This window comes from Phaenicophaeus curvirostris, chromosome 2 (assembly GCF_032191515.1).
Source record: "Phaenicophaeus curvirostris isolate KB17595 chromosome 2, BPBGC_Pcur_1.0, whole genome shotgun sequence".
Classification (NCBI taxonomy): Eukaryota; Metazoa; Chordata; class Aves; order Cuculiformes; family Cuculidae; genus Phaenicophaeus; species Phaenicophaeus curvirostris.
This window is the reverse complement of record NC_091393.1, coordinates 96937977-96950434: the sequence shown is the minus strand read 5'-3', so window position 1 is coordinate 96950434 and position 12458 is coordinate 96937977. Positions and strand designations below refer to the sequence as shown.

Here is a 12458-nt window from a genome sequence, read left to right as displayed (position 1 = left end):
AAGTATGTGTATATTGTTTGAATGGGCGATACCCACATACGATATTCTATCGGCTGTCCTAGGACATTGTTGTAGCCCAAATCTGTATATTTTTAATACAATTTTGGCTGGTTTCCTGTGTATTTCGTCTGAAACAGTATGCTTATTTAAAGGGAGTAAGCTGGAGATGGGAAAAGGTTTTTTTGGGAAAAAAAGTCTTTTCAAGTGATTATAGGCTAAAAAGACAGAAAAGCAGTATGGTGTAGAATGATCAGTTTAAAAACAATTAAATCTTACATAAGTTCTGAATCATCTGTCTTTTCACTGTGATTTAAGGACAGCCTGCATGGTTAGCATTTCAGGGCTGATTCTAAGGTATTTCTGACTATTGAAGGAATTAAAGTCCAATCACTGACTGGGAACCTATTCTATTGTGTTTATTAACCTGGAATCAACAGTGAAGCTGTGCTTGTTGTGTTGTTTCTCCTGAACACATCATGATTGCTCGAGATTCACTCCTTCAGTATGTGCTGAACTTAGCCATTTTCCAGCAGGAGATGGTCTGGTCCTCAGGATATGGTATAAATAAGAGTGGCCCTAAAGGAAAGGCTTAATTTTTTAGGAATCGAAACTTCTGTTGTTTCACAAAACTCATTTTTTGTTAGATTGCAACAGAACTGTGTTAACTATTTTTTTAAAAAAAGCTCAGTGCCCTGGAATCTGCATCTGCCCTGTGAAATAAAACCATTCTGCTGGTCTAACTGCTCCTAGCAAGCTTTAACATAGTCAAGAGTGCAAAGCCCCAAGCACACCCATAGGTGTGTTTCGTACCTGGTGACCTCAGCATTTCTGGCTCTGCGGTATAATCCCCAAGGTCTGTAAATTTGTAAAAACTGTTTCGGGATATTTTCAATGAAATTCGCAGAAGTCTTCTAGATGCAAATATAAGTGATGTTTCCAGCATTTGTATAGCAGCAGCACTGAGGATTTGAAAACTTTTAAAGGTTTCAGGGCTTAGGCTTAGTGCTTAACAGAAAAATATTTTAGGCTTGTTTGATGTGGTTTTCATCTCTAACTTAGTATGGGTGTATGGATGGCATCTGAGTTTTGTATGGGTATTTTGGTTTTATTTCTAAAGAAATCAATTTTAGTTCTGTCAGAATGGCACAAAAAAGATGTGGAGCAGCTGTGCTTCCACCTCAGATGCAATCTTCCTGGAATGGATCAAACAGATCTAGGAGCTGTGATGTCCTCCTTTGTAGTCCTGCCATTTTTCAGCCAAAGCAAAATGCCAATGAGATTTCTCCTTCGTTTCAGGAAAGGACATCTGACATTTTTAAACTAGTATGAATCCAATTAGTGAATGGAGGGTTGGAGAAAGATGAGGGCTCTAATTTGTGAAGGTCTGCTGCCTTTCTCACTTTATTTATGCAGAGGATCTTTATAGGACAAAGATATCACTTAGCTCTGGAGCAGCATGGAGGAAAATTAAATTTAATTTTAGTGGGTGATGGTAGTTTCTGTCATTTTCAGTATGGAACTTCATAAAATTAATTGTGTTCTACCAAGCCCCATTAACAGTGATTGTGCTGCTATGAAGTATTTTATAGTTTTGCACAGTTTTCAGTTGTGACATGTTCTGCAAGGTGTCTCTGGAGTCAGAGCTACATTCTGAAGTCTCTTGAAAAGGGCTTCACGCATTCTGGATGTGGCAAGGGTTATGGTCTCTGGTTCCAGGTGCCTCTGACTAACTTCAGGCATCCAAGTGAAGAATCAAGAGTGAGCAGCATGTCATCTGTGACCTGGTCTGTGATTACTGAAAACAACATGATTTGGGTTTTCAGGCAACTGTGATGCTTTCTTCTGTTTCCTTTCTTGAGGGCTGAGGAGCTCAATTAAGCAAGTCAGGAAGAGAAAAGCAACACAGAAATTGTTTTGCTGATTTCCTTCATTATTCAATCCAGAAAAAAAAAATACCTCGAAAGTATTGCAATCTCTGTCATGAGTCTTGAGGTTTCTTTGGTGAGACAAGGAATTTTCTGCCTTGCAAGGTAAATCACAGGAGCAACATTTTCAGTAAAGCATCCCTTTCCTGCCTGCACAATTCAAGAAAGATTTAAGATGCAAAATTTCGTATTTTCTCCAGGCTAAGATGTAAACCAATACACCATATCCAGTTGGTCAAGAGGAGTTGTGACTATGTTTTTCTCTGCATATTTCTTGGCCATACTGTTAATCAAGCTGATGTACTCATATATAAGTTGTTGTCATAACTTCTAACTCATTAATGGTTGTTACAGGTGGGTTACAACAGTCTGCCTATGACAGTCTGTCTATCTCTAGGGTAGCTGCAAAGTTGTGTCTGAGTAGAGAGCAGTTATGCAAAAAAGCCATTCAGAGAAACCTGCAGTAAAGGTTCTGTTTTGCTCAGTTTGCAGTCAGCGATGTATCTCCCATTGAATTTTATGCATGCAGAAGGATCAGACTCAAAATAGGGCAGTGCAATATCTCTTTTTAAAAGAGTATATTTTTTTAAAGAGTATATTTCTGTGTGAGCAATTCAAGTGATTTGTGGAACAAGAAGCAGAAAACTGTTTTTTAAGGAGATGAACCAAGGAGCTTTTGTGAGCTGCCAGCTGCGTGTGCAAAGTGTCATTAGACTTTAAGAAAAAAGTGAGATGTTTTTGCATGGAGTATTTCATTAATCACAGCTGCTCTGCTTGGAAGCACAGATTTCCCTTCTACTTTGTGCTTTTTAAGGCTACTGGAAGCACTTTGACCTTTCCATCTAACGGCTACTGGCCTATGAAACCAAGCACGGTGAGTTTTGGAAGGGGATACTGTGGTGCCTCGGACAGGGAATTACAGTCAGGCAGTTTGGCTGCTGTTACAGGGAGAGGCACATAGATTATTGTACAGCTAAGGGATTTATCCTTGTGCTTACTGAACTGACTACTTGACTGTGTTCAGACCCACAGCTTGGTGACAAGGCCAGGATAGGGGACACTGGGTGCAACATGGAGCAGGGCTGTGTTTGAGCTTGAGGGTCAGTGGAAACAGTGAAGAAACCTGAACCAAGCCCTGTTTGCAAAAGCAGAGGCAGCTCCACAGCACTCAGTGGGTTTTAAGATCCACACTGGGAACTGTCTGTGATTTTACTTTAGCATGTACCCTGTTGTATAGTGCGGGGGTACCCGTGAGAGCCAGAGGTAGCTTGGTCTTCCTGTACAGCCCTCTGGTTCCTTGCTGTGAGCATGCAGAAGGCACAACTCAGAGTGCCCCATCTCAGAGCAATGAGGTTATGAATTTCTGCCATGATATAAGGAACCAATAATCATTTCCACTCCCATAGCTTTTGTATTCTGTATATGCTCCCAACCAGGTAAGAGTTAGCTGGGCAAAAATTATTCACTGTCTTGGAGACTTGTGTTCTTCAGAGGCAAAAATATCCTTTGCTACTTATGGGTCCAAATAAAAATACCATTGAGTCAAAGAAAGAACTCCTGTGGGCTTCTAAGACAGTGCTCATTAACAGGGAAAAAACACCTGCTCCCTTCCTCATTTTTTCAATCAATACAATGGAAACAACATAATACTCGAGAATTTGTATGAACAGTTTTAACAGCTCCTTTCTACCTGCAGTGTTATGACACAAGTGTTAAGGAAGATCTCTGCTGGTGGTTCTTGACGTGTTTGGATGCTGAGTGGCGTGTTGCCCTGAGTAGGGGAACACTTCCCTTTACGCAAACACTCAGATGCTAGGAAGCTGACAATATCATGTGAGTGAAAAGGGGATGGCATTTGCTCCACAAAAATGTTCCTCTGAGCTGTGCATATTTAAATGCTGCTCCTGTGCAAGGAACTAAAGTGGTCAAGATAAACAGATCGTCCCAGCTATTGAAGCTGCAGCTCTGCATAGCCGTCAGCAGCTGAAGATAGGCAGTATGAATCCTGTCCTTTGCTTTCTGCAGAAGCATTTTAAAGCAGATGAAAAGGAACCCCAATGAAAATCTTTGCCACCTCTGTCTTTTTAAAAGATGTGTTGATAAAAGAGCATACACAATAGCGTTGGCAGTGGGCTTTAGAAATAGAAGTAGTTTTCAAAGACAAAACAGAGTGAAACTTTTATAACTAGTACAGATATGTTATTTTAAGCTGCTGAAGGCAAAACTGACTTTCAATTGAATCGCACTCTCCCACCTTAGATTTTCAGGAACGTTCATGTTTGCAAATGTTTGCATTTGTATAATATTTATGGAAAACTTGTTCTGCCTGCTACTATATGGTTTGCCTTTGAAATAATTTGTTCATGAGTGAAAATAATCTTAATTATTTTCTATCCCCTTGTTTTAAACATTGAAATAATAGTGAAGAGGTGAACTTTGGAGAGAAAAGTTTTGATTTGTGCCTATGACATGGGTCACTTCATAGAAACCACAGTGGGTTTATCAATGATACATGAACAGCAAATAGGGCTAAATTGGAAAAGTCTGCTGTTTGTCATAAATAATTCAACCAAATGCATTTCCACTAACTACCACGTAATTTTTTTCCTCCTGTCAGCAGCAGCAGCTTGAACAGGTCTGCTAGCAGCCTCCATCATTTGAGCCAGTGCGCTGGGGGGCGCAAGGTCGGGGGAGAGGACCTTCTGATAAAATCTTTTCACCAGGAAGGTCCTAACACAGTTTTTCCCTCTGTGAGAGAAAGAGTTCACCCGGCACTGTCACTGATTCTTTGCACCCCAGCATTAGTCAAGACAATTTTTTAACAAAGCTATTTATTCTGCTCTGTGGCTTGTAGCTAGCCCACAGGTGACTAGATAATGAATGCCTAGCAACAGTATATTTTTTTCACGGTTACTGGCACAAGAGCATGAGGGGAAAATCTGCTTGATTGTTAAAAGAAATTTCTCCAGCAGCTGAATAAGAAATCTGTATCGCTCTCCTCTGTGCCCCCTTTGTAAAGGGAACTTGCATGGGATCTTCACCTTTTCATGATCAAGACACTGTGTACATTTGAGACCAGTTATTTTCTTTCATGGATCTGCCTTTAAAAATGTGTTCTTCTGAATTCAGCAGGGAAACGAATGCGATGCTTCTCACCTCTTTATGAATGTTACACTCACCTTTGTCAGAGGTGCTTAAAGGGAGAGAGGGAGAAAAGAGATGATTAAAACAAAACAATTCTTCTCCCTCCTGAGATGGTTCATCTGGTACTCCAGAGAGACTTTGTAATACAGCAGTACTAAGTGTATGAATCGTTAGCATGCAGTAGGAGCAATACCGGTTTTAATGCACAGAGTGGATTGATATGAGCAGTAAGATGGATTCATATTGATTCAACATCTTAAAAAAAAAACCCTGACAGCAGCATAGGTTTCACCAGCTTCTCTGTTTCTGTGCTGTTTTTTAAAAACCTGATTGTATTGTCCATATTTTATCTTCTCTGTGGTTTAACTTCTGTGATGAATTAGGAGAAAGGAAAATGCAATCTGCCTCAGAGCCACTGCCAGTTAAAGGATTTCTGTTAAGAGCTGTAAAGCACTTCAGAGACACCAAGTGTACTTGAAATGCCATGTGTCAGCCTGAACCTGAACTTCGGTGTCAGAACAGAGACATATCCTACTTGAGCAGAAAGCAGTAGCTCTGTGAGCTGACAGCTAGCGGAGCACCTTGTCATCTGTCCTGGGAACTTGGCACTGGAGGAGAGGGGTGCATATGCCTTGGGTCTGGCCAGCTTTGGACTTAGCTAGCCAGGCCACAGCTCTGCTGCTGAAGAGTGTGCCATGACCCTTGTGGTTCCCTTCTGCCACTCCAGTTTGGTATTGCACCCACCTCTGTCCATAGCATTTCTTTTGTGGACAGGAATACTTTCCTTGTACATGTTTGAACATCAAAAAGGTAATTAGACTTTATTCTGTGAGGTTCAAAATAATGGGTGCCACACTGTCAAGTCACAAAAAATAAAGGAATAAACATTGATCTAATTTTTAAACTGTTTTCTCAAGGGCCTTTTTCTATTGACAAATAGAATTAAAAAGAAAATATCTAAGTAACTTTACAACTAAATGAAGCATAAGTATGCATGTTATCCTCAGAGTAAGCATTGCTCCTACTGCAGAGGGTAAGTTGATTATCTTCTGCTTCTGGAAGGAATGAGCTCATCCAAGTACTCAAGTACAGCACTCCAAAGTTCACTGTGGAGCGATTGTCCTCTGAAGCTCTGCGAGGTGGCTGTGAAGCAAAAAGAACACTGTGGTGATCTAGCTCAACTCAGCACCTGCATTAACTGGGGTTCACGTCATGTCTCTCTCTTCCCTTTTGCAGCCATGGGACAAGGTGCGCTGGAGAGGTGTCTGCTGCTGCCAACAACAACATCTGCGGCGTGGGAGTTGCATACAACTCCAAGGTGGCAGGTACAGTAGCTATTCAAGGTGCAAATGGTACTTATGCCACTGTGCCTCAGGCAGAACCTCTCCTGCAGACACAGAGAGCATTGCCCAGGATAGGACTGCAGGTTGGCACTGGGCCATGTATTTATTACTGTTCACAGCAGCTGGGGAGAGGATTTTCTCCATGGCTTTACTTTTTCAATTGAGCACCTTATATAAAGTCTTTAATAACTTTGCAAAGGAACAGCTACCCTCCTTCCTATGCCACTTTCTGCTTTTGTGTTTATTTTCAATGCTTCTTCCCTGTGTTGTTGCAGAATCAGTTGTGACAAATCTTATTTTGCAAGAGGTAAAATATAAATTCCTACTGCACTTAGAAACTGTGCTTGCAAAGGCAAATCCCATGCTGCTCTTATTCTTTAGGCTCTCACAGGGCAGGCCTGCAGTGCTGTAGATCTCTGCAGTCATTTATTTCTTCAATTCTAACAAGTGACGCAGAGTGGTAGGAGCCACAGAATGGAATGGGGGGTGCCTAGTACCCAGCACTGATACCTGAGGTGTATTGGATGATTTATTTCTAAAAAAGCTCTTTGTCTGCACTGATAGATGAATAAGGTACTGGAGTGAGTTATGCTCTTGGACAGCATATGTCAGTCTAGTTTAATCTAAAGAAATCCAGTTTTCCCACTCCGAGACTGTTCTGTGATGAGAACCAAGGCACAGCAAGTACAGATAGGTAATGATGTATTTAATTTCATTCCCCAGTCCACACTAAAATTCCAGTGTGGATACACCCACCTTGGATGGAGCTCATCTGTTTATAACTCTCCAACTTCAAGCTACTTTCTTAAAAATCAAGAAGCGAAGGCCTTTTGCTGATGATCAACAGCCTACAAATAATGTAACATGCTTGTCTGCTTTGAAGCAAACTCCCCACAGATTTTTGGAGGTGCCAGCCTTTCCTGCCAAGGACGGCGTGCACCTGTAGCACCACCATGTGGTTAGTGGGATATGGAGGGTCATCAGAGATGGGAGTCCACTGCTGACACCGTTCAGGTTCACATCCATTTGTGTAGGTGGAACTGGAATTCAGTAGACCATCTGGGCCATCGTGTGTTTTGCTTCTTGTACCTTTATTTTTTTCTCCTAAATTCAAGCCAGATGGCTTGGCTCCTCTTGTTGTTTCCTCCACCTCACCAGATCAAGAATTAATTCTGTGATTTCAGTGCAGATCTGCATTTTACAAGCACATAAAGGGATTGCTAACTCATTGAGTCTGACTTCGTAACTTCTAGCTTAAATTAGCAGATCAGGAATATCCGGCTTTGGTCTGGTTTCTGTTTGAAGTTTATACCACTTCTTCCAGTCTCACATTTGGCACATAGTTTTTATATTAAATGGAGTAAAAGTACTGGCTTCTAAATCAGAGTTTTCACTACCGTTCACACAGTTTGGCTTTGTGGCATTGATTTCTGTCCCATCTGTGTCCTAAAACTATTGGGAAAAAACCAATATTCAACTCAAGGCTACAAATGAGAGTTGGAATGTGCTCTTTGTGTCTCATCCACAGGCCACAGAGAGGCTGGCTGTCAGTGAAACTGTCCTGTGTGAGGACTTGAGCTGCTGTCTTTGTCACACTCTCTGGCTTGCTTACAGCCAATGCTTTGAGGCTTATCCTAGGTTGGCATATCCTAGGATTGTATTGTTTAAACTCCAGCTCACTTTCTACTGCAGTATGAATTAAATGAAGCAGATTTTAGTTTGCTTTTTTCTCCAAGTACTGGCCATATTTTGCTATTGCATCTGCATGTTGACACAACGATTTTTTTTTCCAGTAAATTGTTCTGTAGTGTGTTTCCCTTCTATGATTAAATTCTAGAGAACCAAAATAAACAGAAAAATTACTTGATAAACTAATGTGGTGTCAATGCGTCACTGGATATAAATTACAGAAAGGGGAAGGGCCTTAATGCTTTTCATTCTTTGTTACAAAATACTATTTTAAATATTATTTAAATGCCATGAAATGATGAGATAGTCAAATATTACTGTTTAAAAACTGTTTTCCTATAGTAGATGAAAAATACTATCTCATTAGAAAACTAACAATAAACTGCTTTCTCCTTCTGGGCCACAGTGCATTGCTGTGGCTCAGTGTTTAAGTGCTGGTATCCTGCTGGGTAAGCATACCCTGGTGAAATGTGAATGGTGAGTGCAGAACTACTGAGTGGGTAAAACTGCCAGTGAATTAAAATGCCTGTAACTGGGGGACTTCTCCAGGTGCTGAGATTTCATCTTGTGCTGGGTAATGCATAATTCATGTTTATGTTGATTAAATCTACAGGTATTCGAATGCTTGACCAGCCATTTATGACAGACATTATTGAGGCTTCCTCTATCAGTCATATGCCTCAAGTCATAGATATATATAGTGCCAGCTGGGGGCCAACAGATAACGGAAAGACTGTGGATGGACCTAGAGAGCTAACGCTACAAGCGATGGCAGATGGTGTGAACAAGGTAATAGTCTTATTAAATAGTCTGAGTACTGGGGCACAATGTTATGTACACAGTCGCACTGAAACCAATGGCTTGGGGCTACCTGGTCCTCCTATAGATATTGCAGAACACAATGCAATTGTGTAAACTATCCCAGCTTTCAGTGTGTTCCAAGGTCATTGATGTTGTCTCTGCAATATTGTGGCATTGCTTTTATTGTAGATTCTTGGGATAATGTGCTTTCCTCCATGGAATTGTGTTTATCTCTAGCCAGCTTACATATGCTTTTCATATGCCATTGTAGTCAAAATTGAAGAGCCTGATCCTGTAAATATTCCCCAGTTTTAAATATGCCAGCTGTACTACTGATATTACGTTGTCTGTTTTGGTGTGCTACCAGTTTAATCTGGAATTTGTAGTGTTTTTCAGGTCACTCATATAAGGTCATCTTTATACCTGTGATTGAACCTCAACTGTTCAGATGTCCATGGAATAATATTATTCCCTAAGTAGTAAGAGCCTCCTTGTTTATTGCGGCCTTTCCACCTCCTTCTAGGAACAGTCTATGGTCTTTGTCAAAGACACTCACTATCATTCTGGATTCTGTTAAACCTGTACTCTATTAGAAGGTTGACAAAATGTGTGCCATAACTCAAAAAGTAACAAAAGCAGTCCAAGCCAAACAAACCTGACATGGCGCTGTCTTCACCTTTTTCGTGTCATGCAGCTAGGACAACCACAACTTCTCCTGGTGCTGTAGGGAATGAGCCTCCTCCCCTTGGTTGATTGTAGTCAAGTTTCCATAATGAAAAGATCTGAAATTCCTCAGCACATCTGGGGTGGTTTTGTGTGGGAGCTCTGCAATTACTCATTTTTCCATCCAAATTATTTCTTCCTCTTACTCGTGCCAGTTTCTCCCACTCTTCATCACTACTTTGGTATGCGCAGCACATTCAGTTTACGGTGTTTTGTGACATGCTAATTAAATCTACTGCTGTGGTAGGTAGTGAAGCGTCTAAAGCTTTCTCAGATCCTGAGCCTCTAACGTTTTGCCTATAACAGATGAATTATAGTCATCTTCATGCTCTCGCCCATAAAATTAGTGATGTACTGCAATAATGCAGGAAGACTTGTCACACATTTCTCCTGAGTCTGATAATTTTTGTATTATAGTATAAACTTTACAAACATTTTAAGAAGCTCAAAGTTGCTGTGAAGCCATCTTACATAACTTCTGTTTCTTCCACTGACTTACATTTATCTAGAGTTTACATAAAGATCCCCTGAAATTCTCCCTTCTTGGGGAGAATTCGTCTTCGGTATGTGACACAGTTTGATATATTTTTAGCAACACCTTGATGTCTTGTAGTTAGTGGGTACTTGGATCTTCCTTCCACTAATTTTTGTTGGAGCAGAGATAAAATCTGACTACAGATGAATTCCCTTATAATTTTTTTGTTATTCTCCTCCCATCCAGATCTCATCTAAAAGTAACAGAAAAGGCATGATAACCCTGGTAGGGGAATGCAGACTAAATTAATTTTTTTTTAGGGTTTTCTTACCCCCTCAAGTGAAGTAGATCTTAATTTGTAGTCCTGGGGTTTTGCAGCTTGGTATTTAAATGATCTTTCAATTAACGTGCTATCACATTGCCATATGGTTTAGTTTGTGGATTTATGCTGGAGTTAGCCTTCTCTTTGAATGTGAAGCGTGGGATAAGAGATTTTTCTCTTCTGTTTTATTGTCTGGTCATAGCCTTATACTTGGGAGTGTTGGACATACCATTTTTTTAAGTCCTTCCCCCCAAAAGTGTTTGTAATTATCTTTAATTTACTGTATTAAGGTCAGCAGGGGTTCTAAAATCTCTTAGGTTCAGTGCTGGTGAAGGAGAGAGAATGGTGACACTGAGCTGTGCTCTGGGAAGGGTTGCTCTTATATCTTACCAGAAAGCATGAAATGAACAGGAGACTCTGCATTAGGAAACCAGCTCTGTCAAACAGCTATTGGAGAATTAGAGAGCAGAAGGAATACTGCTGGATTCTGCCTTAGGAAGTTATTACTGTCCAGGGACAATTACCCTTAATTTTATAGTGCCTATATCCCAGCAATGTCCTGGCAATACTTGCAGGAAAGAAGAGACCACTTCATCCCAAATAATTCCCTTTGCATTGTGATCACAGCTTTGTTTACCCTTATTTTGCTCTTTGTATTTCATGTCTTAAAAGGTTTTTTTTAGGGTATAGTTTGTTATGATTTCTTTTTGTGGAGAGCCCTATTTTCTAAAGATACTTCAAGATGTCAGTGGATGCTGGTTACTCTCCATGGTGCTTTGAAAAACCCACTACAGTCTCTCCTGCATATAAAGGAGGAAGACTAGACAGCCTTTGATATAATACTGTTTTACCTAGTTTAGTTCTATAATATATGCATCAAATTCTCTATTGACTGTACAAATGTAAATCTAATTCATGATTATTTTTCAGAATAAAAAGCCTTCTTATTAAAGAGAAAAGTATCTTTTATAAACTGAAAAACAAATAAATGTATGAATTCTCTTTCTCAGTCTAAGGCTGATTCTCACCAGAGTGATGGTTCATGAATTAGTGATGAAGATAAAATATTGGCAGGGAGGAGGCAACACGCTGAGAATAAAAATGTGTTATTAAACTAAAAGCAATACTTCCAAATGTCCTAGAAGGAAATGTAAGATTTTTTGCACAGAGCAAAATCAATATCCTTGCTTCTAATGCAACAAATAAGTAGAGCGATAAGAAATTCTTACCGGGAATATGCAGTTAACTGAGTTGATAAACACAGGTAAGATTTACCTTGTTGCTACCACGCTTGGGAACCCAGCCCAAGGAGAAACTCACTGACAAGAGTTTAATCCTTCCCCCAAACTCCATTCCACCGTCATGCTCTTTTAAAGTCTTCCTTCCTGGGATGCTGGTGATAATCAGTTACCTGATAACAATAAGGTGATGCTAACTGCAGAAACTGTGAGACTTCTTGTTTGTAAGTGTGTGTTTATGGCTTGAAGCTGTGCAGCCATAACCAAGTGGGCTAAGCCCTCATCTTCTTACTTTTCCTCTTCCATTTCCCACTCCTGGCATTTGTTAAGCTAATTCTTATGTTCTATCTTAATCATACCTTCACTTTGGTGTTCTCTTTGCTTGTAAGGTAAATGGCACAAATAAAGGCATCACAAAAATAGCGTAACTGAGGACAGCAGAATCTATCCATTGCATTGGCAACTCCTTAATGGGCTCTTTTACCTAGCTGCTTTTCTAAGGGTGAACGCCAAGGGTATGGGGTGTATGTGAACTTGGTGTCAGTGTAATACATGCAGTGAGGAGGTATTTGGAATGGGTCTCAAGCTGCTTTTTGTTATTAAGCTGCAATCTCATTCATTTCAGTGCAGGCTGCTCTTCACTGTGTTTATCTCATGACTTTTGTTCAGGGGTAGTAGTCAGCAGCGTGACTGGTTACTGAATGGTCATAGTTTCATTGCAAAGATAAATGAGCATGCAGCTGAAATAGTAGGCACCTGAGAATAGGAATTGAAAGAGTTTCATACATACAAACATCC

The 12458-nt window shown here is 40.3% G+C and overlaps 1 protein-coding gene across 1 annotated transcript in view; it reads left to right on the top strand.

Annotated features, from left to right (window-relative positions):
- The window catches only part of PCSK2 (proprotein convertase subtilisin/kexin type 2), a 107365-nt gene that overhangs the window by 71399 nt on the left and 23508 nt on the right, over window positions 1–12458 (top strand). Inside the window, exons 7-8 of the mRNA XM_069850114.1 lie at window positions 6306–6394; window positions 8715–8890. Coding sequence (XP_069706215.1) covers window positions 6306–6394; window positions 8715–8890 — 265 coding nt within the window. The remainder of the gene's footprint in view (window positions 1–6305; window positions 6395–8714; window positions 8891–12458) is intronic.